The 27,588-nt window shown below is 34.9% G+C and overlaps 1 protein-coding gene across 1 annotated transcript; it reads left to right on the top strand.

The window, feature by feature from the left end:
* Positions 1-273: 273 nt before the first annotated feature.
* Positions 274-6,578, top strand: LOC119641001 (cilia- and flagella-associated protein 61-like). The gene is made up of 17 exons (XM_038039422.1): positions 274-548; positions 614-798; positions 916-1,060; positions 1,125-1,255; positions 1,347-1,494; positions 1,558-1,638; positions 1,726-1,814; positions 1,869-2,146; positions 2,225-2,634; positions 3,584-3,773; positions 3,839-4,131; positions 4,228-4,467; positions 4,558-5,138; positions 5,324-5,487; positions 5,783-6,034; positions 6,102-6,314; positions 6,399-6,578. Exons 1-17 carry the CDS (start codon positions 274-276, stop codon positions 6,576-6,578), a joined length of 3,855 nt encoding a protein of 1,284 aa, XP_037895350.1.
* The last annotated feature ends 21,010 nt before the right edge of the window (positions 6,579-27,588 follow it).

The following is a 27,588-nucleotide window of genomic DNA, read 5'->3' as shown; positions in this document are numbered from 1 at the left end:
GTTGCTTTTTTAATATTAAAATTATAATATGTGCAAAACTTGGCAAAATTCCGGTACTTTTTGTCCAAGGCTCGCATAAACGTAAGAACATTTTTTTTGAATTTTTTTGAATAATTCATTGCTTTACCTTATTTGCTGTTGTTTGTAATCGTAAAAAAGAGCAAAATTGAAGCTTTGAAACTTATATAATATATTTTTAAATTATAAAATAAAAAAAAAAAGAACAAATATATTTTTCGTATTTTATCTTCGTACAACGAAAAGGGGCAATCTATGGCGGATTTTTATGATATCAAAAATGCCAGTGTAGAAGATTTCGACGAAATTGTTCTTTTCTTTTTTTCGCCAAGCATTAAGTTTTTCGGGGAACCTCTTGGGAAACAACTCTCGCCCCAAACGTATTTCAGTCGCTACGTAAGCCATCGTTTACTGATACGCAAGATAGACGCTACCAATGCTATTGTTGGTTATGCCGAGTTGAATAATTCGCCTTACATGCCCGCTTTACTTGAAGATTGCTGGATGGACTGGTTGACCTTCCACTATTGGTAAACGTGATATAAGAATCAAAGAAAATAATTTTCGTCTTATTTGCATTTTTTTTCTATTTCAGTACACGCTTACCCTTAAGTGTGACAAACACTTATTTTTTCAATACATTCGTTTACAACGACAGTCATAATCCGCAAATGTTGAAACAGATTGTTGAGGAATTCTTTTTCCGCGAGAATAAAATACGTTTCATAATTACGGCGGAAGCTCCAGACTGCCCTAGTGCATATAGTGCTTACAGCCATGGTATGAACAATCTTGTCTATTTTTCCACGATACACACACACTGTGTGACATATACATTGTTACATGTATAAATATAAATACATATATATATATATATATATATATATACTTCTAAAGGTCGTCCAAGTTTCCAGTGCCTGGAAGCTGTTAGTCATATCTTTTATCCGGTATGTTTCAGTGCTATTACCTGTCCCAACACTGAATGCATCCATGTCATATATCGCGACGAAATGATATCGACAATGCGTTACCGTTTGGCGTTGTAAGTGCTGCTAATGTTAAATGAAAACTGGACGCATTCTTGCATTCGATTTTTCTTTTCAAAGACCCGAAGATAATGATGATATCGTTGAGATTGTTCATGCTGATCGACCAGAACTGAAAGAGAGTTTAGGTGATTTCTATATAGCTGAAGAATTGCTCGCAACAAGCAGCAAAAGTTTACTGATAATAACCGAGGAAAGTATTTCCAAAAATTTTATTTCATTGCTTGACTTTCTTCCCATCATTATTACTTTGATTGTTGTTTTTCGTTACTGTCACATTACAGATTCATAATATTACAAGCGGTTTTGTATGGTTGAATGAAGATCTTCATTTCTATACATTGTTGGAAAATTTTCAATTGGATATGTTCGGCAATCTGATGAAATTCGATCCGAAATTGAGATTCCGTGAGAAAGGGATAAGAATTAAGTAAAAAACCGTCAATGACAATATGTTGCAAAAATTTGAAGCTTGTTGCGTTATTTGTTTCAGTGTTGCCACAACAACTGCCGCACATTTACTTTTCACCTCCGAAGCGATTCAAAATCTTTACGACTCGAAATCTTTAGACTCGTAAGTAAAAAATGCTGTCGTTTATTATAGCAAGAGAAATAAATTATTCGTTTTTTTTTTCTTTTTTTGTACTTTGTTCCCTCATAGATTATCACTTTCGCTAGGTAGCGAAGGTAGTACACTCTATTTCAGTGATCAAGCTGAGTTCTTGGCCAAATGTCAATTGTTAGATCAAAGTGAGTCGAAAGACTTTCCTCTTTGTTTTCGCATTTACATGTTCTCATCTTCAGATTTGGAAGATCCCGATCACTACGTTAAAGTACAACCAGTAAACCATGCATTTCGTTATAATATGCCTGACGATGTTGAAAATTTTCCCTACGATGGTTACCCTAATGCCTTTTCCATACAACTGTTCGGCTTGACGGAAAAGCATGATCCTCGTCGTATGTATAGTTTTCTTAGTACAGCATTTGTAGCATTTCCCGATCGTGACTATTGTTTACTCTCCGTATCGGTAACGATAAGTATGACTCCCGTCTTGTTTGAAGTGTTGAAATACTTTTTAGTAAGCGAACAAATGTCATTCCTTTTATACATATACATATGTCTATAATATTAATAAGTTTTCTCTTGCAATTAAAAGAGAGCTACCCCACGTCCTGGTTGCAAAATTGATGAACATCTTTACATAACCCATCGTTCAGCGATTTATGGAGATTTAAGTATTGTTCGTCTACGACCGAAAGATAAGCAAGATATTTTAAATCTGTTCGCCGAACCTGAAACAGTAGAACTAGTAACAAGACGAACGACAACGAGAAGTACATTTATTGCTTCACGTGTATCTATGATATCCAATGTTCAAGACATGTCTAAAATGACTATGTCCGAAGATGTCAGAAATCAAGCTGCATTCGATAGAAAAAGTGTGAATGCATATCTTGATCATATATTAGAAAATTCTTGTTCTTCGTATCAGTGCTTTACCATAAGATGCGGTAATTCAACTAAGCCACCAGACGAAAATAGTCTCATTGGATTTGTTATTATTAAGTAAGCAATAAGCATAATAATTTTGATTTTTATGCCCACCACCGAAAGAATTCTTGTTACCTCGCCATTTCTAACTGCGTAACCATAAGACTCTCAAGTAATTTAACATTGTCCGTTCATCTGTTTATTGTGTGCCGTTCGGCAAATAGTCGTGACATAAACAGCAGTAAATTTGGTAAATATATGGTTCTGTAATGGTAAAGCAAGAAAAGTTGGTATCCCTTGCGTCCTTTTAGCATGCTCCCAATGCTTAATCATACAGTTGCGAATTTTAGATATCACGTTGCAGATGATCATTCAAAAAAATATGATACAAACAAGGCACAAGAAGTGCCCGCTAACTGATATGATAACTAGCCTACCCTATTCGGCTAAATTAACCGAAAACATTTGACCATTTTCGCATATATAAAATATCAATTAATAAGTTTGTAGGATGATACATACATCGATACGTGAATTTAGTGATGTTACTTTTGTTTGGGTAAAACAATGGGAAAAAGTCGAATATCCTAACTAGCTAAGAACCGGAATACCATGAAATTTTGTAAAACTTGAAGCTTTGGAGAATTGACCGAAAACATTCCAGCATTTTCGAATATATAAAACATCACCCAATGACATATAGATGTCATCACCATATGTTGTTTGACTGATGTTAGTCTTGTTTTAGTAAAACAATGAATTTGGTACCTAGCTCCACTGAAACAAGTTACGAACAAGTTACGGTCGGAGTGTAACGCCGAAAATTTCGTTTAAAAATTTGCACTAATTAAAAATCATATGGATTCGTCAATGATCGTCGTACATACTTGTACGTGGCATCCTGCAAGCTTATTGAGCGCTGTCTGATAGATATCATCTTAAGAGTGGTGGGGGTGCGCATGATTCATCGCATTCGATTGTTATACATTTCCTTTTTTTCTTTTACCTCTTCCCCTTCACATAGGCCTTTTCTTTACAATATTTCGTTACATAAGCATTATATATTACCGAAAACTGACGAAAATGTTAATTTATTCAATGCCGAACTGCTTGCTCTAAAATTGCATCCATTCTTTCACAATCAAGCTGATGTAATATTCCGCGAATTGGCCCGTCAGACATACTATCGTCAATTTTATTATTTTAAACCTTCGGTGAATATTACCTTAAAAGTGTTAAATTCTTATTTTGTATAATTATTTACATTTCTCTTACACAGCGTAGCATGGCTGTATGTAATGATTTAATAACCAATATGCAACCAGTGGAGCCGCGTCGTATCAAGAAAGTTTGGTTTTGTAATTTCATGCCGCCTCTTGCGAACAAACATAAATTTATGTCAATGTTCAGTGTCGAGGACGAAGATTTGGATACGCCCACAATCGATTATCTTAATGATAGCTACTCTTTGTTCTCAAACAATTTACGTCCTTCAATATTTTTCGGTAATGCCACTAATATCGTCGTCATTGGTTTCGGTGATATGTGCAAAGCTCTTTTACGTTGTTTGATATTTGGCTTGACACCGGCAGGGTAACGTCGTTCGCATTTGGCAATTGTCTACAATCTTTCAATCTTCTCTGCTCTACTCTCTCTCTCTTTCTCTACTTTCAGCAAACACATGTGCACTAATAATTATTTACCTTCTTTAAATATTACCGTAATTGCAAATGCAGGAGTCGTAGAAGCCGAATACGATTTTAAATTTCAATGTGAATTTTGTGAGAATCAGGACAATTGTTATATTAATTTTAATAGTGCAGACGCTTTTGTAAGGGATGTTTCCGATCGTTTGGATACGCGACTTTGGGTCCGTTTCTTTGGTGGCACCGTAAGCGATATAAACTTGTACGTATTAATATTGTCTTTCTCTTCGTTCTGCTTGAAAGGTTTTAATTTTCCTTAATTGCCCTTATGTACACATACATACATCTTAAGAATAAAAAGAACGGTAGTGTTGGAGAAAGGCTGCGATGTTTACTATGAAACGTTATTGCTGATGTGCGACACAGACTTTGAGATGCCGGAAGTTCTAGCAAACTATGAAACGAGAAAGCCAGCAAATTATATACAAATAAATAGTCGCTTCGATAAAATTATGGCCTATCATAAGCTGCGTGCCCTTCAGGCAACGCCATCGGATGTTAAGCGAAAGATCGTTGTTTATGGTGCTCATATCCGAACATTTGAGTTTATAAACTTCTTGGTTACACACGGAGTCGCCGGTAAAGATGTGATCTTAATATCGCCATATTCGAAAGAAGGTGCTCAACGCCGTCTAGTACTGAATAATTGCACTGTCGATGTAAATATTGAACATGTACTCAAAGAAATGGTTGAAGATTTGGGCGTACAAATTAACGATCAAATGAGTTTAGAAGAATTCGAATTATACAGCGACAATAGGACCTTGAAATGTGTAAAATTTAAAGGTCTTCATAGCGATAAAACAATGGAGATCGAATGCGATTTGTTCGTTTGCTTCGAAGATAAGTTTTTATCGAAAGAAACGATTGAAAGTAAGTTTCTGATGATTTCCTCTTTTCTTTTCTGCACCGTAATCAAAAGCATTCTCTCTCTCTCTCTCTCTCTCTCTCTCGCTATCTCTTTCTCTATTCCGTCTCTTCCTCTTTGCCCCCTCTCTCATCATTCCCTTCCCACATCCTCTTTCTATTTCCCTAAATTAATCGTAATACGTACGCAGTGCTGGAAATGACTGGTTTGGCTATGGACTCAGGACGAGTATTAGTTAACAATCAATTTCAGACATCGGATCCATTCGTTTATGCTCTCGGTAAATTTGTAAAACATACGGAGCCACCTAATCATCAGTATCTCTTTGTAAATCCGAAGGAAGCAGTTACGAAGGTTTGTTCTGTTCTTTTTTGTTTTGCAATATACTCACCACGAGCGTTGAAATGTTGTACGTACTGTGTCGCTCTCTTTGTAATATTCAAAAACTAACCGGAGTTTATATCGTAAGATATAAGTTGAGAAATAAAAGAAAATCAAAAAAATTGTTTTGATCGGGTGAAGTGCGCTAATTAAAAACATTTTCGCAAACTTTTATACTTTGGGTTATCGTGGTGAATATCGAAAATTTCCCTTCAGGCAGACATGACTTTCATATCAGTAAAATGTTTCTTCTTCTGTTTATCTAAAGCTAATGGTTTATCTTGGTTGGAATAGTGAACCGAAAGAAGTCGAAGAGAAATTCTCGATGCCCGCTTACTTTCAAGCTCAATTACCAATGGGTTATTATATGGTCAAACTTGTATCGCCCAAACGATATTTGGCACGTCACTTAAGCAACGAATACGGTTTTCGCATGACTACCTATGAAAACAGAGAATTTGCCAGAGTACGTCTTACAAATCTAGGCTATGTTGAGGAAATTGTTGTTGTTACCGAGAAGGTACTGTATAAATATATATATGAAAATCCAACAATGCTCACATGTATGCTCATCTTGTGTTTTTCAGTTTCAAGATTTCGATTTTTTAAAATACTTTTGCGGTCGACATGAACTTCTCTTAAACAATCTAAAAGCTCGTTGGTATTTAAAAGAAATTACAAATTTTGTTGATTTCTTTCAAGAGCCCTGGGTTGAGCTTATAATGAATGATCATTTCAAAAAATTGCAAGAATATAATAAACAGCTTATAAAGCCAGCCGTAGAAGAAGTCATGAGCTTGGTTTGTTTAAAAGAAAGAAAAAAAAAAGCTTTTCCCGCTCGAATAACACTTTCACATTTCTTGTTCTTCTTCTTTCTCTTTCAGAATTTGAGCCGCGAACAACGTTTTAAAGTTATGCAAAATTATGCCAACGATTTTGGCATTACAGCTCGTTTGGAAGAGGCCGTTCTACTCTTCTTACAAGAACATCGCGAAGAGTTTCATACTGAATTTGCTTTACCCCAAGATTTCCCGAATATAAGCGAAGACACAGAACCAATCTAAGAAATTTTCCACATTTCGATGTCATTTTGTCAATTCTTTCAATTTATAAATGAATATAATTTTTTCTTTTTAACATTAAAAAGCAATTTTTTCTTATTCCTTAAAGATAACTTAATTATTTAATTTGTTTGCCTTGCGCTACTTATGATATAAGAGTGCATTACGATTGTGCGGATGTATGCGAAACCAAAAAGGATTTCAGATAAGACCACATGTCATCCAGAATCAGTTTCTGAACCGATCTAAAATAAGTTTGGTACACCGACTAGTTTTGTCTCAAGGACGAAAGCTATTAAAAACGTTAACTGCTGAAATGGTGATCAAGCATCGACCCAATATGAGCATAGTTTTCTCGCTTCCTTCATTACACACTGCTTTTCAAGCAAAACGGTCGCCTTATGTACACCTAACAAATCAAAAGGAGAAATCACGCTTCTTAAATAGTACGCCACCTACGCTACAAGGGTATATTGACTTTGTGCGGATATTAGGTACACTTACAGAAATCGAGATGCATCCACTTTTTATTATGCCGACCAATTTAGAGTCACTTTCCGATTTCATTTAACCGTGTTTGTCCGTCTGGCCGTCTAGTTTTCTTCTGCTCAACCTTCTTAAATGAACTTCTTTGGCCGAAGGACGAACGCTATTGAAGTTGGATTGGATCGGACCATTTTGTAGCATTATTGATTCATTGTACTCTGCTTATTACACACTTATTAATCAATTATGATAAGTTTACATTTTCTTTTATTTCTACACAATGTAAATCTAACTATACCCTCGTTAAGATAACCTATCAAAGTTATTATGTAAGTTATCTAACATGTACACATATGCTTTAATCCGAAGTCAATTATTTATCATATGAAATAATGCGGAAGAGAAAATTCTACTCAATTATATGTGAATAATCAATCACATCAATGGGAGATACGCAAACTAAATTTGATAAACCTAACGCCAACGTTATTAACAACGTAGAGGTAACTGACCACACGCCTCAACTGGAATTAATCCAATATTTAGTGATCATCTCAATAATTGTAAGCGCAACTCACTTTTTAATAACTCTACACCTGTTACATAAAAACCACCTAAAAAGGAAATGCACAAAGCAGGCCAACGAAACACTAAACGTCTAATGCAATCTTTCTAAATAAACTTTCACTAGCGACATGACCCCTCCCCCACAAGAAACCGATATTCCAGAACTCGGCAACGGACAATCATCCTTCACGCCGATGCATTATGAACAAGCCCACCCTCTCCCCACAGGAGACGGTATTGACACAGTAGATTACCGAGAAGAAATCTCAGAAAGAAGGTACAGACAACAATGCAAGCAGACGCAGCATCCGCAAGTTATTAAATCAAACTAAACATTATGGATGGACTGGCCAGTGATAGTACAGTAATGCAGAAGCATTAAGGAAAGCTTCGATAAATCTTATGAACGTCTTAACATCGACAGGCCCACAAGCACAGACGCAATAAGCAGGCACGTAAAAGTCCTTGTAGAATGTCTTGAAGAAATGCGAATAACATTGAACGAGCGACTCGCTCCAACGCACAAAAGCACCGCGGACCAATACTTCCAGGAATTACGAGGAAGGATATTAGCCGTCACAAATAGAAGAGGGATAGAAATACACTTAAGTTATTTCCTCCGCGAAACTAAAGAACCACATTACTTCACAACAACAAGAACTTCCACTAGCAACATGCCACAAACATTACTGGAATTCCTCAAGACAGCCTCAAGTCTTATGCCTGAGTTCGATGGCAAAATTGAAAACTTACAAAGCTTCATAGATGCATTAGAAACAGCGTCGGTCATACTACTAAAAACCAAATTAAAAGGCGCCGCAAGAAATCTAATAAGTCAGGAAAACACATTGACGCAAAAAAAGGACACATTAAAAAATAAAATAAAATGGGAATCACTAGAGGTTCTAACGGCCAAAATCATTAAACCACAGCAACGAAATAAAACAGCGAACCAATACACAAAAGAGATAGAGGACCTAACTAAATCTCTGGAAGGACCATGCATACGCTGGCTACCAAATGTAGCACCCAGCAAGCGATTAAAGCAATGACACGAAACTGCTCCATAGATTAAGTCAAACTTATCATGAAAGCAGGAACGAGGTAATAACAAAGTTCGTAAGTAGTTGCACGGACGCAACCAGCAACAGTAACACAGATTTTTATTATAAAAACAAAGCAAACGTTCCTACCAAGTACCGAGGATCTAATAGAGCACGTTATAGTTATAGTAATAAGTATACATATATATATATTTCTCTATAACGCCCCATTTCGAAAATTCGTTATATGAATAACTCGCCAGGTGATGTAAGATATTTAACAATGGCCCATGGCAAGACCATCCTTTTGTTTGTTTTCCCCCAAATTTATCTTTAACTAAATCTTGCAACCTTAATCTTACGTTACTGTTCATACCATCACCATGCTCTAATACTTAGCACATAGCCTCACCATAAAGGTGTTAGTTATTAATAATAACGAAAAAAAAAAGGAAGAAAATTATATTCAGTCGTGACCGAATCTTTTACACCCATCTATTTTTCTATTATTTCTATTCATTTCTATTTTCAAAATAAAAGTTTACAAATTTATATCACTATGCTATGCTTTACAAGTAATAACCATGGGCGTTGTAGGTGGACTCCTTGAAAACTTTGAGCCATTTTCACTTTCTTTTACGAGAACGAAAGAAGCTTGCGTCTACGGACATGTGAACGGACATGCTTAACTTCGTTCCGAGTTTGAAACTGGCGAAGAATTCATATACTTTATGAGATCTTTGAAAATAAAATTAGTAAAAATAGGCGCGGTCAACATATCACATTGTAGTACATATACTATAGCAACACTCGTAGAAGATACGTTCAATTTTTTGTAGATTTATCTTATGTAATTTATGAGTAATGAGCAAAAAGTAAATTTTTTATTCTTTTTCATAAGCAGAGCTGTTCTCATTTTATGTAGTACTGTGTCTGTCGACCGCTTTGGCCCACTTTCAGTACCAACCTGACAAATTTGAAGACGATACCTTCATTTTTCCGGCCAGAAGAATGTTTACAATCAACGTTACATATATGGACGGACAGCCAGACGAAGAGAGGTATTATCGGACAGACGGACGTGCATAAATCGATTCAGAATTTGATACTAGTCATGAATATATACACCTTGTGTAGGGTCTCTGAACTTCCTTCTGGGCATTGAATACACCTTCCATCCTTCGTCGTTTTGTACCGATTACCGTTACGCTAGGAAAGGCCAAAATATCAAGCGGACATGGCCGACATTTTCTCTTTTTTAGCATAAAAATATGTATCTGTTATAGTTCATGATTAACGGGCAAAAATACGGAAAGCAAAGGTGTTCTGAATTTTTGTTGGTTTACATGTGCGATTGTTGTAGGCGTGTGCGTCAACCAGTTTAAACCATTTTCAAACTGTTTTACAAATTCCTAGCCGATATCTCCACTTTCTCTGACGTGAAAATGCTAGACAGTTTCGCAGATGGACGAATGAGCTGAACTGCATTTCCAGTTTGCAGTTTGGCTAATATTTTACATACTTTAAGAAGTTTATAAAACTTGCTTCTATGCGTTATAAGCGTTGCGCGGGAAAAGTGAAATTATGACACACTACAAAGTTAAATGGGCGTGCCGATTCTTTTTTATTTTTATACAGATATTATAGCATCGCCCATACGTTCAATTTTTTGCTGATTTGTCTGCTATAGTTTTAGAGTAATGATATAATACTAAATCCATAGGTTTGCCCCAAGATAGCATTCGTACATTTTTGTACGTACAGTTTAACAACTCTGTTTTACACGTTAGTATAGTGCTACCATAATTTCATTTGTTTTAATTGATTGAAGCGTGCCTTTTGGTTTGAAATACGTATCTTCCTTTTACTCATATCATTTTTCCGATTTTTGTTTGTCTGACTGGCAAGTTCATAAAATTATTAACATATGCAATAGTGAGAAAAATCAGAAGATTAGTTTATTGTTCGTTGTTTTCATACGTTCAGTTATTATCTTGTATAGTTTTCGAAAAGGTGACATTTACGATCTGCTTCATTTTTTTGAAAAACATCCGGTGTAATAAACTCACCACTCGTCTTGCTCATGGCTTTGCAACTCTGTGCCTGTATGTATGATGTATGCATATGTATCAAAAAAGCCATGAACTTTCTGTGGATATTTGTTAGACGTACTTTTTTATATAAAGTTTGTTTATCCTTTCTTTACCTTTTTTAAAATTTTCTTTTGCCTTTAGCTTATAAGCTGAAGCTTTAAAGTTGTTTTAACGAAGCTTTTATTGTCTCTTCACAAAATTGATGCGCGAAGCGTCGTGATGTATACTTTTCCAACATTTGACAGAAGAAGATTTTGTTAATTTTTATAAATTTATTGCTTATGATATCATTTACGAAACGTATATGATCATCGTATGCCTAACGGAAGCTTATCTATGTTTGATGTGCAGTAGTAATGTCATCATTAATCGAACATATAATAGCCACCTGCAATTGGTCTATTCTTCAAGATATTATTCATTGTCCAACTGATACGGAGCTATCGGCTTGAAATTTATTAAAGATATTTCAATGCACTACAAGCAGATTAGTGTTGAAAATAGACCGAATCAGTAAAAACATTCGTCTACAGTGTAACATAAACTAAGAATAATTTTGCATTCTGAGTTAAGCGTTGACTTGGCAAGCAGATATTAAAGTATTCCAAAGCTACGAGGAGACTTGTTGTGAAAGTGGATTCAGAACAGAAACACTAGTGAGTTACTATTAGCTGCCTAGCACAAATTAATATACCAGCTATTGTTAATGTTACTAAAATGTCTCAATTTTATTTTGTTTGTTTGTTTTTTTTTTTATATTATTCAATGATCGTTTGAAGAGCGTGTCTAAATCGGGTGTGTAAGCGCCGTCGTCGACGCATTTTCTTGCGAGGCAGATGCGTACTGATACGGGAATGGATAAATTTCATGCAAAGAGGAGACATTGCATTTGTAAGTACGTGCAGAGTTATAAACACAAAGTTTATGTTGGCGGCATATATCACAAACACCAGAATCTTTTGAATCCGCAAGACTTTTTTCATGACTCAGTATAATATGTTGAAAAGCTGTAACTCCACATATAACTTGCGCGCATGTATCACACAGACATTGGTCTTTGATATGAGCCGTTAATTCACTTGAAGTGTTGAAGGGTTTCAAGGGTATTGGAAATATTCCTCTCAGAAATAAAATGGATTAAAATATCCAATAAATTGTTTTATATTTATATTACTTGATTTTTAGCAGGTAATCTTTTGAGGGCAGGTGCAGATACGGAAGAATAACTAAAATGAAATAGAAGTAAGTAAATAAATTATAAATAAGATTAAGTAAGGATAAATGCAATCTTAACTTTGGCATGCAGCGAATCTTACGTTACGATGAGGCGATGAGCGAAGAGTTGGCTTCTTTCGCGTTGAGGTTTTTTTAAAACATATTCTTGTCTCTCTTCCATTTCTTCCTATCATTATGCTTTGCTAACAGTCACCTGCAATTGAGTGGCTTAAAATTTGAATGCTTTAGCTCTATCTATCATCAGATATAAAAAAAACAATTCCCTTTTACTTCTCAAACAGCCAATACATTAACCTTAATGCAGGGTTGTAATTATCAGTTATGTTCCACTGCATACAACAGCTGCTCCTCAATATGTTTACATGCTCAGCTGTTTGATTGCTTTAAATTCTATTTGTTTGTGTTTATTGTATTTTGGTATAACTTTTTACAAATATTTTTTCGTAAAATATTGAAAACAAAAAGAGAAACAAAATTAAACAGAAAAAGGGAGCAACAGTGTGATAACTAACGAAACCGTAGGCCGTTTCCTTAAAACTTTAGAAAAAAATCTTTAAATGTTAAGACGAAATATAAAATTACTTTGTTAATTAGTGTTTAAAAATCTTGGTGTGATATTTACACAAAATGAAATTGTTTTACGGTTAGTAAAAGATATTTTCTTGTTTTTCTTCTTTAACAATAAAAAAGTTAAACAATTTGCGAAAGATTCACTTTGTGCATCCAATATAAACATCTGCGGCATTGCAGAACATTGCTACAATATATTCTCAAAAACTGTCCAAAGAAGTCCGTCATCATCATAAATATTCTTATCGGTCGTCATATTGCTAGCAATTTTTCCAAAAATTAAGCGAAAAAAAAAAAAATCAAAAGTGTTTCCATTTTTTTGGCCGTTAATGAACAATTCTAACAACGCAAGCGATATCGTCTTAAATTCAACAAGTTCACGCAATACACATATTTTTTACGGTAGTATGCATATATATACTGTAAATCATTGAAAAAATAAGAAGCCTAGAATCTGTTATGGCCTGATCAAACCAATTGTCGTGAGCAACGTTTAAAAATAGAAATATTATTTAAAAAGGTAAAGAACATGAAGGAAAGATGGGCTGATGAAGAAATAGAGCTCGATTTTTCATAGTAATTAGTTATATTAGCCTGTAAGCACTCACACTCCGCAAAAGAGTAAGGGAATAATTAATTTCACTGCAGCTGGAGACGTTTAGTAATCCGTAACTAAGTATCTGCGTGTTTCTTGCTTTCTAGATTTTGCTTCTGTTCAAGGAATAATTATAATCAACAATCACTTATTTTTTCAGCAACAACTTCTTCCTCTCTCCTTCATTCCCGCAGTAGTGATTATGAGAAATACCCGCGTTTTCAATAAATAATAGAAACTAATCAAAATCAAATGAAACTCTTGTTAACAATTATAGAAGTGAATAATTTTTCGACGACAAATGTTAAGGGATGACCGCTGATAGGAGGTTTTTCGTTGACATTGGTCGAAAGCTATTTGAGGTCACTTTGAAAAGTGTTAATTAATGTTATAGGGGCATTTATTCTGTACGTACTATGATCTGCGTTGTGGTTAGTAATTCCCTTGGTTATATACGTTCGCTTCTAAGCATGTACACACACAAACATTTCCATGCACAAATACTTTTAATTAAATACAATTTATCTAAATTGCTTTTCCCGTTAAATTCTCTTTTAGGTAATTCTCAGCGAAAATATCTATAATAAACTTTTGTATGAAAAAAAAACTACCAACAACAACATCAAATTATTGTTATTACTTTAAAAGCATTTTTAAACAATTTAAAGTATACATAAACCTACACACACACTCGCATAGATATATATACACATATAGACAAACAATCTTCATAAATCTTGGAAGAAAATTGAGCAAAACCTACAAAACACATACCACGCACACACACACACCGTTATGGTGCAGAGTAAATAATCGCAATATTCATTTTATTTATTTTGGTTTTTCTTGTTTTTTGTTTTTTCTTTTTTTTATTTCTAAAGTCTGACTATGAAACCAACTTGAAAATGCTAACCTCGATAATTCTAACATTCTACTTTTTCAAGAAAATTTGTATTTTTTTTTTTTGTTGGTCAACCACAAACAATATCTTAGAAGTCTACGGTCCTAAGTTATTGTTTATACTCTTTGAACTGCTTCAACTCATTAGTTGTACATAAGTTTCGTTTTGAGGTTAGTTGTCTTGGCAAACAATTGTCGATGCCCAAATCTCTTTTTCCTCTTCTTGAACTGCAATGTGCGTGAGATATGCTTTATTTATCTTTCGAACTTCTTCAGCAATGCTTTTTTTTCAATTTTCTTTGTCTTATTTTATCCTCCGCGAATTCGTTCTAAAATTCTTTGAGAATTGTGCATTCTTGCCTTTGCCTGCTTGGCTAAAAGAACTTCTTGATGTAGCTTTAATTTTTTATGACGATGCAATGCACAATATCACCATCAACCCATCAACACATTGTGGCTGCTGGCTATTTAAAAGTGTCTTATTCTAGACGCGACAAGAGAATAGAAAATGTGGCTCACAACCTTTATACTATGCTTCTCTCTGGGCGATTATATGCAGAATGAATTAATGAAATTTCTTTTATATTGCCTATCCTCTTAAATAAATGAAACGCTTAACAGTTACAAAAAAGATGAAACAGTTATTTTGTAACCATTTCGAAATCTAACGCTATCTTCATCATCATAATAGCCGAAGTGTTAACAAGAAATTTTTCTTAATTGGCAGTAAAAGATATTTCCACATGCCTTAACAATGAGAAATCAATTGCAATTTTATATTAATTAAAAAAAGGAGACGTAGCACAAGCAAATCGCTAGTCGAATTTAGTCCTTTCTTAAGGACTTTTTAAAAAAGCAAACATCATTGAATCGAAATGCCTACAAACTTTTCCCGTTGGCGTATTTGCTTTCTGTAGTGTTGTTCAGCTCACACACTGCCAATCCAAATAGGCTGATAAACCTTGAATGTTAGCATTCCTTGAAAGGAAGTGCAAGGCTTGAATCATTATCTTTAAACAAATTCGGGAGAATTCAGTATTTGTCTATTTAAAGCAGTAAGTAGGCGAGAATTGCTCTTGACTCTTACGATAAATCCCAGTTTAGTGTCGTTTCCCTTACTAAACGGAATAGGTCGAATTAGACCTTCCCCGCCCCGTAGGAATACGATTTTTATGTGCACTGCATTGACTGGGTCTACATTTCTGCAGATTCTATCCAATACGGAGTTTCAAGTGATCTGATGCAAAGTCTGACCAGAGGCTTTTACTATTTCTTCTTTCGTTTTCTTCTTTATTTTATCTGCTATCATGAATTTCACGAGCCCCCGAAGCAATGCAAAAGTTTCGTGATGACTGTGCTTAGCCTATATCGCGACAAGAGCTTCTGCTCGGTGTTGAGCTGCATGTCAATCAGATGCATTATCCACAGACGAGCAGAGGGTTTAGAGGGTTTAGTGACTCATTCTCATCAGAGTATCCGTACATACATCTTCATCAGGCAGTAGGGAATCTAATTGTTCCGGCGGCAATAAGTCTGCCATTATGTGGGAATTAATTACTCACGGGACGCTGAGTGAGTGTTTTCACAATCCTTGCCACGTGGGGCGCGTTGGGGTTAAGTTCTCACGGTAGTGTGGCCATGTAAAACAACCAGACACAACATAGTTCAATCAGATTACTAGCACAAACCAACACAGTAAAAAACCAATTGTATCTGACACAATGTTTTAAGTTTGAGCAAACAGCTCTTACTTTAAACAAGCTTAATGCCATAGAAATCACTGTTTCTTTTGTAAAGTTTTTAGTCAATAATCGTCACCTGCTTTTTCGTAGTTGAAAAACATGTGAAAATTAAATCGCCTGTCACGATCCCTCATCTAACTCTATCTTATATTTACAGCCTGTCTTTTAACGGGATAATGGTTAGCCTATTTAAGACGTTGCATTTTTTTTTTTGAAAACCATCCCCAAGAGCAGAAATTTTTTTTTGGTTTATTTTGATTCCTGATGGTCCTGGCTCTGCATCATTAACTGTAGGGGCTAAATAGAAGACAATACGAAATTTTGTATTTAAAAACTTCTCAGATGTTTCTTATGTCCAACCAATCGTATCTTGATGATTACTTTTTGTATATTGACTTACAATGTCAATTCAATAAGATTACACACATTGTGTGCAATCCACTTTGAATAGGTTGAATTATTAAACCAAATTACTGTCACATTTATTTTTTTTTCTTCTATCCATGGTCCACGGTAACATCTTCAGATTGAATTTGGTAATTCAAAGCGAAATATTTCTTTAATTGGTAACATTTAGAAATTCTTGTTAAAAATCTTGTTAATGGTTCGAGTCTCTATCCATCCAAGCTCCTTTCTTAGAAGGCCTCGTAATATATACTACCAATTAGCACTCCTAGTGCACTATAAAAATTGGGTGTGATTCAATGGCACAATCATTTTCACAATAAATAACACTTTCAGCTTATAACTCGTAGCGGACACCACTTCCGCATCACATTTACGACGACTATTTTAGATTTTAAGCAAAAAATGAACATGGTCCGCTTACGACTGTGTCCAAGAAACTATAACTTGCAACCTACGATAGTCATTTTGATTGAAATCCTGAAATAATTTGTATGAACAGCTAGAAAGCGAGCATAAATGACCAAGTGACACGATATTTAACAAAATATTGTACCACTCTAATGTGATGGATTTAGATGATGGCCATTGAAGGTTTGTCCTGAGAGGAGTATAATACGTTTCCCTATTTGTTTCGTTTTTTTTTTATTGCGAGTTTTCAAGTTGAACTTCACGTTTTAAATTGTTTGTTGATTTTAACACCTTTTCGCTATTGACATAACGCATCATCGACTGAGTATGGAACAGAAACGTCAGTCAGCTTAGCGTTAACGCGAAACATCGAACTAAAATAAACCACAGAAACCAATTACGTTCATCAAAACCAAATGCACATAAATTTCTTGACAACATATTTCGCCCTCTTCTTTTTAACCAATCACTCGATCACTCACTCTGCAAAACAAATTACTAAATCATTTTCCTTATTTTCTGTCTTAATATGCATACGCGAGTGCAGTTTCTGCCATCGCTAATGGTCGCGGTGGCGGTGTTTGCTGATAATGCTGATGCTGGTATTGCAATGATCTCTACGGCTTTCAATTTCATCATCACCATCGGCATCACCATTATTATCATGAATATGATCTTTTTGTCTACTCTAATTTAACGTCGTTTTGACTCACATTTGCAACGGTGTTAAACTTTTCGATTACGTTGATACTCTTTGCCGACTGCTGCTTCTACTGCTGTCGCTGTCACTACTGTTGCCTACGTTATTATTATTACCAACCAGCCATGAGTTCATTGGCAACTGAACCTTTTGCTTTGCTTTAGTAATTTTTAGGCCTTCGAACAGTACCAGAAAGCAAAAAAAAAAAAAACAGAATAACAAATATTCTTACTGAACTTGTTCATTTGCCGTTTTAAAAGCAAATTGAACAATTTACACCTTATTTTATGATCCCATTGATTGATTTTCCACGCTCATCAATTCTTCAGAAATAAAACGTGATTTGTTTATCTGACCCGACCTACAAAATTGAGTGTAATTTGAGGTGTTGCCTTAAAACAGGTCAAAAATCGAAAAGAAGGCATTGCTTTGTGATTGCTCTTCATTTGACTGCTCAAACTTTAAGCGAGGCAAACCGGCGTTTGGAAGACAGTATACAAGAATTTCTAACAAACCCTTTGGAAATTTGCTTTCTCATAAAACGTAATTAAAACATAAGAAAAACTCTGATTTCCTCCTAAAACAAATCTAACAAGTGGTATAGATTGATTAGTGACACTTTTATTTCAAATTGTTGATTGATATTATAAATATATTGCTGGCACTCACATCTCACGATATAAGCCTAAGTGTAAGATTAGCGATTACTTTTTTCTGCGAATCTCAGAATTTCATGCTAGCCATTACTTTTGTCTATTTTAGCCTTTTAGAAAGTATAGTCTACTGAAGGTGAATATGTCAGTTTGTGAACCAGATTTCCTAACCACTATATGGTATACCAAATTTAGTACTCACACCATCAGTGCGAATCAATGATAGAAAGTTCGTTAAATTATTCGTAAACGTATCTGGAAAAAAGTTTTCAGAAGGACAAAAATCAATTTGGTTTCCCCCCAATTTTCAAATCTTTATTGAGGCCTATAATGGAGACTCAGAAAAGGCGTTCACATCACACTAACTCCGCACTTTTAGTTGCCCAGAAATATAAAGTTTTTGCATGCAAGGTTTAAATCTAGACATAAAACGAACGACGACGATTATCTAACCTAACAACCGGTATCCTACGTCTATCCTACCTTTATTCCGTAAATATATACATATAGGATGTTCTACACAGAGGATGTTTTCTGTTTAAAACTGTTCATTATGCGAACGCCTTCTACTAATGGACAGCTTCACCGGCGTTCTCCCAAACATGGAAATCGAATGTTCAATTTTACTAAAAAAATCGCACCAAAACTTAAGCAAATTCCCAATATATGCATCAATGGTCTTCGCAATTCTTAGTTATGAATTTTGTGTTGTTCGGTGCTGCAAAGATTACTGGATTTTGAATATTAAATGAATTTTGCTGAAAGTTAATGAAACCGTTCAACAATGCTAAGGAAACTGTGCGCAATTGTAGCCTCATCGCTTACGCCCACCACAATTATCTTAAATATGTAAGAAATTGTATTCGATCATGACCGAAATCTTCATACCCATCAACGTTTTCTAAAAAAACGCAAAAATAGTAAAAGAATTAAATTTTCAGGGAATGGGGGCGCCCGATTTTTTCTACTTTCATAATAAGGGTTTTTGTCGCATATGTGCACGGGCGCTGTTGGCGTTTTCTTGAAAAAGTTTAAGTCATTTTCAAATTCTTTTGCAAATTTCTAGGCGATATCTTTACTTTCGCTGACGGGAGAATATTTACCACAAACACTATACAGTTGAGCAAATAGACAGACGGACATGTTTAGGTGCATACGAAGAAGAATCGCTTACGGCGAAGAATTTATATGCTTGATGGGGGTTTTGAAGCTTGTTTCTGCGCCTTATAAAGGTGTTAAAAAAAGAAAATTAATTTTGGGACGCTATGCTTTTGGGCGGCCGTAGTCAATTTTTTCCATTTTTGTACAGAGGCTACAGCATCGCCCATAAAATATGCCTTCAAAATTTACTACACTTATCTGCTTTAGCTTATGAGTAACGAGCGTAAAAGCGACTTTTTATTGCTTTTGAAACACTTTCTCGGTTTACATGGTGCTGTAGGCATGTCCCTTGAATCGATATGGTCCATTTGCAATACCAACCTGTGTGCAAGAACTTCCAATGTTTCTGACAAATTTAAGGTCGATCGTTTAAGTTTTGCGGCCTACAGAATCTTTACAACGGACCTCACAGACGGACCGACAGACAAACATACTTAAATCGGTTTAGAATATAATGCTGATTAAGAATATATATATGCTTTGCGGAGTCTCTAATGCTCCCTTCTGGGCGATGTAAACATTTTGACAAAATGAATATACCCCTCATCCTTCAGTGTAAATACAAAAATAGCGTAAGGTGTAAAGAAAGCAACAATGGAATTTGTAACTACGCATACAGTTGTATTTTAGACATTTTTCTTACTTTTAATCTGTTCCAATTTTGTAATAAAATCTCAATGCGCATTATCTATTTTGATCATAGAAAATCTTGATTCAGTTAGTCATGGAGCTTAGACAAAACAAAAATACTGGTGGACAATAAAAGGTCAAAGCATCTCCTTTGATCAATTTTGGGAAAAAAAATCATTTACACAATTAATTTCTTTTAATCTAAGTTTCTAATTTAAGCAAATCAAAAAGGGGCAAATAAAGATTTCCTCATTCACTTTTATGTGGCTACATACAAAAGCTTGGGACGCTTAATTTTCTAGGTTATGAGATATTCATTTTTTTCTAAACGTCCTAAGATCCCATAAAAGTTACTCGGACAAAACTTACTTCCGCCTATTAGTTCACTTAAACACATCTTATTTAGACAAATTTTTTTTTGATATAATTTACTTTTTTCTTTTAGTGAATTCCACCTTGAATTATCTATTTTAGTTTGTTATATTCTACTCCCTAAGCTCTTTTATTTGATACCCATATTAACGCATGCTTAAAAAAATCATCAGCCGCTACTTTGTAGCGATCGGCATTTTGATTATACAGAAAATTTGACTATATCAGATTGCATTACCATCGGAAAGAAAGCTGTTTGCAAAATTTTAACACGATCAGACATACGGAAATGCCCCTTACATCGCTCCATTGACTTACAAATTTCAATATTGCAAAGTGTGGGAATGTACTGTAAAATAACCCATAGAATATACGGAGAAATTTGTAACTGCTTTAGGTTATAAGTTATGCGCAAAGTGCGCAAAACAGGCAGCCAGCCGTTGTTGTGGACGTCTTCTATGACCGGTTTAGTAGATTTTCAATAGAAAAAATTTGCTCGCAAAAATTTACAAGATTTTCGCCAAATTTGCGATCGAGACATGGCCGTATGCGAACATGTCTAAATCGATTCAGGATACGATACTGCTTAGAAACATACATATGCATGATAAGTTATCCGGAGCTTCCTTAAAGGTAAAGGGTAAAGGATTTAATAAAGTGTACATCCTCGCCGCCTTTCGGTTGTTATGAAAAACATTTTAGTAATAATAATTTTTTTAAGCTCTCTTCTACTGACAGTGTCATCGATTAATGTCTTCACAGGATATTCTTTCTTCAAAAGCTAAACAGTCATACAAAATAGCCGGCAGAAATTTAAAAAAAAAAAAATGAATATTTTGATTGTCATTCAAGTACTAAAAGGAGACTTAGTGCCAAAGCTTTGATTCAATTTCGTAGTTACGCATGTAGTTGACTTTAAAAAGCCATCGTGTGAAACGTGCGCAAGTTGCTGTGGATAGAAATCTATGTAAATGAAGTTCAACCGTGAAGGAATTAAATTACTCTCATGGTTTGCCAACAAATTGCGTAAATAAGCGTTTATATCTTGCCATCGAAGATTTCATGAAATCATTCAGATCACTCGCTTTAAACATTACATACTGTCAGTATATTTTTTCGTAAATCTTATCCAATCAACCCATTTTCTAATTTTCCGAATCGTTATGCGCTTTTCCTTTTTTTTACCTTTTGCTCTTATATTTTTACTATCATCAACCAGATAATTTTACAAATGCGTACAATTTGTGATATCATTTTTCACAAGACCCCTCTATAGGGAAATATGTTTATCTATGCTAATGCCATTACATTACAAGCTCATGTTCATATGGACACGCTCGGTATGCTTCTAGTTTTGATTAGTTACTTGGTTGATTGTGGATATCAGTTGTGTGCCAAGAATGTTCGTAAAGAATAACTATTTCCCCCACACACAGATATATACTTATACTTACGCATGACTTTCTTCTTTTTTTTTTTATTTTTGCACTAAAGGTGGTGAGGACAACAACCGAGTTGGCAGTAAAAATGAGTTGCTTTGACCGACGGTCATTAAAGCATATTTACCACAATAGAGCCCATGTTGAGAAGACACCACATCACTTGCCCATATACACAGACAGCACATAAGGTTTTTTTCGTTTCTCTAATAACTTGTAAAGATAATGGCATTCGTATAATAAGTTGTTGTGTTCTCTTCCATCTTTTGTCTATCCCCTATGCGAACGAGACTTATGTTAAATTTATATTGATAGTAAATTGATCTGAACGTTCAAATTATGCAAATTAATTTAAGTTGGTTCACATAAGCACATTTATAAGTACCTATGAAGGGAAATCAAAGCAAACCTTAGTTCTAGTAATTGTGTTATATTTTTTTTTACAGCTGACTTGATTACTGCGAGAATTTATGCGAGCAACAGTATCCGGTTTGAGCACAATTTATACAAATATAGATTTTAAATTATCAGAGCTGTCAGTTTCCATTAATTACATGCATTTCTCTTATTCTTCTTCTTTTATATGAAGCAATTTTTGTTTTAAACAATCTAATTGTTTGTTGCCATATGTCAGTAAGTCTACAAAGTCTTGAGCCGATACAGTGTTAGCATGCCAGGCTTCAAAATGTTTGCGTATCAACTATAACACTATTTGACAATGGAAGTGTGTAGCACAGCAGTGCCGGCACCCTTGTCCCTAGAAGTTAGATTTGTTGCTTTGAAGATGTGTGCATTACATGCAAACTGCGCTAAATAATGAGTTTGAAGGGTATAATAATTAATGCTGAAGAGCGAAGAAGCTACAATAACCAACTTTGACTTATTAGCAAAACTCATAATGATGACTAGAAACGCTATGTTCGATCTTTACAAGAAAAAAAGAAATTCATACTTTGCATGAACTGCTAAATATCAAGCAGAAGTCTGTGCTGTCTATGTGTGAAACTAATCGACATAAACTGAGCTTTGTGCCACGTTTTTGAACGAACCCCTCGGAAGCTGAATTACACTGAATAGACATGCGAGACCGCTAGTACTTTTTAGAAGTGTTGATCTCATCTCATCTCATATATATACTGCTTCTGCAACTTACTGACCGTAACTAATATTAAAATATTAAAATCGCTTAAAAAGAGGCTTGTAAACATGCAAAACCGTAGCGTCGCTGGAACAATTCCAGCACGGCGAATATATAGCTTCATCACGTTACGCTCCTAAAACAATAAGTAAGGTAACTCAAGTCAAGAGCTCTATACTTCTACAACCGCCCTTATATAAAAGCAATTAAAAACATCATAGTCGGATAAAGCAGAGCATTAAATACCTTACACCAAATCGCATACAGTTCTACACTTATTTTCGCGGTAAAATACGGAAAATTACATCTTGTTCGCATCTGCATTGACTTGTCGAAGTTATTGTTATTCTTCACTCATTCTTGTCATACATTATTAAATATTCGACTTTGTTGCCACTGACTGTTTACGAGATGTCAACAAATAGCCATAACTGCTTCACACTTAGCCTGTTTAGTAAATTTACTTGTGATTTCACAAGATGGACAGATGTTTTTGTTGATGAAATATTAAAAATTAGACAGTTTTGCCGTATAAAAAAAAATCAAATTTCATAGGAATGGTTACATGGGTTATATGGAATAGTCACAGGGTCGGCCGCTGCCTCAAAACGTGTCATATCAAACCAACCAAAGCTTAAGACCTACAAATTTAACACGAAAAGACATAGGACTCGGAAAATGAATCAAAATCCATTGGTGTTTCTGACTATTGCGAGCACATCCCAAACTTAATGCACTCTATATCACAAGTGAAGTACATTATAATAATCAGGAACATCATTATTTACATAGAGATACGCAAGCACACATATTAAGGTCTTCTTCTACTTACTTGCAAGTCATTGTCTTTATACCTCCTTACACACTTGATTAGACTAATTGGCTCAGATGGCAAATTACCATCGAACAGCGTTTACTCTCATATGTGCTTGAGCGCACACATATATTTAGATCTTTCAAATTTTACTGCATACACATAACTTCCATCATCATAATGACCGCACAATGACAAATTGTCTTCACGTAAAAATTGCCGTATTTGTCGTTTGTATGTATGTGTATGTGTGTGTGTGTGTGTGTGTGTGTGTATGTGTGTGTGTGTGTGTATGTTTGCATGTTTGTATTGTAAGCAAAGAAAATTGAATGCTCATTCATTCATTCATTCACAAAAACTGCGGAGCGCAATTGTCACCCATTAAAAATATTGCATCTTCTTGATGTTTTTGTTGTTGCTATTGTTGTTATTGTTGCTATTGGGGCAGTAGTAGCAAGCAAGTCTTGTGTGTGGCTTTCGCTTCCTCCTTCCACTTCTTTAGTTTAATGTAATTGATGCCAAGATTCTTCAATTTTTTCAAGCGACCGGAAGTTTTCATTTAATTACACTTAAGTAAAACTTTGGTTGTTTCTACGAATTGTAGACTAACTGGCTTTTGATGACGGGATTGTGTCTAGATCAGCGGATTGCCTTATTGTCGTTGTGGTTACATTAGACGGTTCAAAAGTGTTAATTAATGTCAATAAATAAACTTCTGTTAAAAGACGCATATAAAGAAAGAAACTAAAATTTTTTTTTTTTGGTTTTTTTTTTTCAGTACAATTTTATTAGACTTTCTTTTAATAGTCAAATTGTGTTTCTTTATAATTGTGTTACTTTTTTTACATTGTATTATTCCAACATCACGTGGTTATTAAGACATTATTTATAAAATTTTCTCTCTTAGTTTAGAATATTTTTGGAAGAAACAAGTAGGAAATCCATGCTTGTCGAAGGACAAATATGGCACGCTACGGTTTTTTTAAAGACGACTTTATTAATTCCGATGCTGTGCAAAAGTCATCCGATATCAATTTTACCCCGTCTATGTGCGTTGCCTTAACAAAAACAAGTTATTAATAAAAGCATTGGATCAAGAAAAGAGATCGTGGCTTTTTTCTCTAATGGTAGCTTAAGATTCGATTTGCTTTAGTATTACAAACAAATGACGTTGCAACACTTATTGATTCAGTTCGCAAGCTTGTGAAAATAATAGTGATGTTTACGGTGTTTACGGTCGCTTTATCGAAATTCACTGCAGGCAAATTGTTTGCACGCTTCCGCTTTGGGAATTTCGCGCGCCGTGATGTGGTCAACCAACATTTTATGACATTGCTGCGAAACGTTTCTTCTTAGGACATCGCTGACTAAAACAAAAATTTTTGAATCCTTTGCTTTTGCACCCAATTTTCAACGGTGAATCGCTGCTGAAATAAAACGAAACGATGGGCACGCTTGTAAAAATACAGATGGATGAATGAAGCCGCGTAGTGAATTGACGCTACGTAAAAGGAAATTTGGGTTTGGTGCGTGAACAGAAAAGAAATCTTGCTATAGAAAAGGCGTCGTCTTCTCCACCGCGATGTCAGGCCACAGAACTTGTTAATGACTCGGTAAAAATTGTCAAGGGTTAGCTTACGGCGTTTTAATGTCCCCACTGGACTTTGTTCTGCAAAACTTTCTCAACAATGCACTTCGTTAAGACCACATTTTCGAATAATAATCAAGTAAAAATATTAAAAAAAAAAAAATAAGTACGAAAATTATATTCGGTCGTGATCAAATCTTTTATACCCATCACCGTTATCCCAAAAAAAAAGACTGAAAAGAGAAAAATAACTAAATTTTCACATTCTACAACATTGGATGGACGCGGCTGATTTTTCCTGCTTTCAGAGTGAAAGTAAAGACTTAGATAAGTAACGGGCAAAAAACACGGAAAGCAAAGTCATCACAGGGTTTGTCGCACAGACGTGTGGGCTTTATAGACGTGTTTTTTGAAAAGTTTGGTTCATTTCCAAACTCGTTTGCAAACGTGAGCATATTTACTAAAGACACTGCGATGTTGAGCAGACGGAATTTTAGCCTGACCAGGAACTTATATGTATATACTTTTTGGGAATTTCGAAAATTACTCCCGCGCTTTATAAAGGGAATGAAAAAGATAATTAAATTTTGATGCACTACAACAGTGGGCAAGCGTAGCTAATTTTTTCCATTCTTGTATAAGTACTAGAGCCTCACCCATAGAATATGCGCCCAAATTTTTGTAGATTTACTTGCTTTAGTTTACGAATAATTAGCAAAACACCAATTTTTTTTCCTTCTGAAAAACAGAGGTGTTCTCCGTTCTCGTGATATTGTGGACGTGTCCTTCGACAACTTTGGTACATTTTCAATATCTATCTGCGTGCAAAGACTTCCAATGCTTCTACCAAGTTTGAAGTCCTTACCTTTATTTCTGCCACCAGGAGAGTGCCAACAACAAACACCATACAAACGGGCAGACATGTCTTAATCAATTCAGAACTTCACGCCGGTCAAGGATGTATACACTTTATAGAGTCTCTGAAGCCTACTTTCGGATGTTGCTTATATTATAGAAACAAACAAAATGAGTATACCCTTACACTTACACTGGTGGGTATAAAAAACCATTTTCAAGACTTGATTCACGTTTTTTTAATTTTTGCATAGCATTTTGCGAAATTAATTTTGTAATTCTTCCGAATGTTTTAGGTGAGTTCTATACCTCGTAACTGATAATAAAGGATAGTTTTAATCAATGCCTCCTATTTTGAACAAATTAAGCCATGTTCATGCATTGCTGGTATATGCGATACCTAACAGTCTCTCTATTAAGATTGTAAAAAAAACATAAAACTTTTTAAATGTAGCTGATGAATCAACTTGAATCTGAAAATGGAGACTATGGGTCCATCAACTGGCTTCTCAGACTAAAAAATTGAAAATAAACAAAATTCCAAACCATTATCCGAATCATAATTTGCAGGCGTGGCGGACGAGATTCGATTTGAAGTATGGTACAATTATATATCAAAGTCACATAATGGTTCATTCCGGATCGATTCCCCCACGTAACTAATAAAGAAGATATCTGATTACTGAGAGAGAGGGGGTATTCAAGATTCCGTTAACTAAAAATATGAAATCCGTTCGTTAGCTTGGATCGTAGTTTCTGTCATCTCTTTAATAATAATGAGAAAAAAAAATGACTGTGTTTGTAGAGATTTTTTAAAGATCTTTTTTTAAGGTTTACTGCTTCCACTGCCATGACTGAGTAGTAAAAGATGATTCGTAAAGCTCGCTCCACAGCTTAACTAATCTCTTTTTCCTTTTTTTTTTTTTTTTGTTTTTAATATTGATTTAGAAACATACATTACCCTTTCAGAGACCCATATATGTATGCAAATATTTAAAATATTTACGATTTGCTTTTATGATCTTAACAAAATTGCGTCAATAATGCACTCTTTACACTCACTCACTACCCTCAGCAAGTTATGCTTAGCGTTTCATTAAATAAAGTAAAGAGTGAAATGCAGCTCCAGTGAAAAGATTTTTGTTCCCTAATGCCTCAACGCTCTAGGGTAATATTTTGACAAAAAAGTAACGGAAATATGAAAAAATCATGTATGACTTTTTATTTGATATCATGGAAAAAAGAACCTTTTCAAGATAAAATATTAGCAGAAAAATTGAACACCAGCGTAGATGTAATCCGGTAATGCTTAGAGTTCCTTCAAATGCTCTGTGGCGGCATCGATCGACTTAACTCATTTCCTTCGGTTTTTGGAAAAAGAAATAACTCATACTGAACTAAGTCCGGCACATGCTGATCGGGAACCTCTGTACAAGATTGAGAAAGCAAGAAAAAAAAGAAACCCCGCTAAGCACTGCTTGACAGCAACGCTATAAATGGACCCACAGAGATGCATTCTTAAGCTGTAGAGAGCCTTCAACTGAAATGCATTTATTTTGAAATATCGACTAATTATCTCCATCAACACTACGTGAGGAGTCGGTGCGACTCAATC

This window comes from Glossina fuscipes, unplaced genomic scaffold, assembly GCF_014805625.2.
Source record: "Glossina fuscipes isolate IAEA_lab_2018 unplaced genomic scaffold, Yale_Gfus_2 133, whole genome shotgun sequence".
NCBI classification, from domain to species: Eukaryota; Metazoa; Arthropoda; class Insecta; order Diptera; family Glossinidae; genus Glossina; species Glossina fuscipes.
This window is presented reverse-complemented; position numbering and strand designations above follow the sequence as displayed.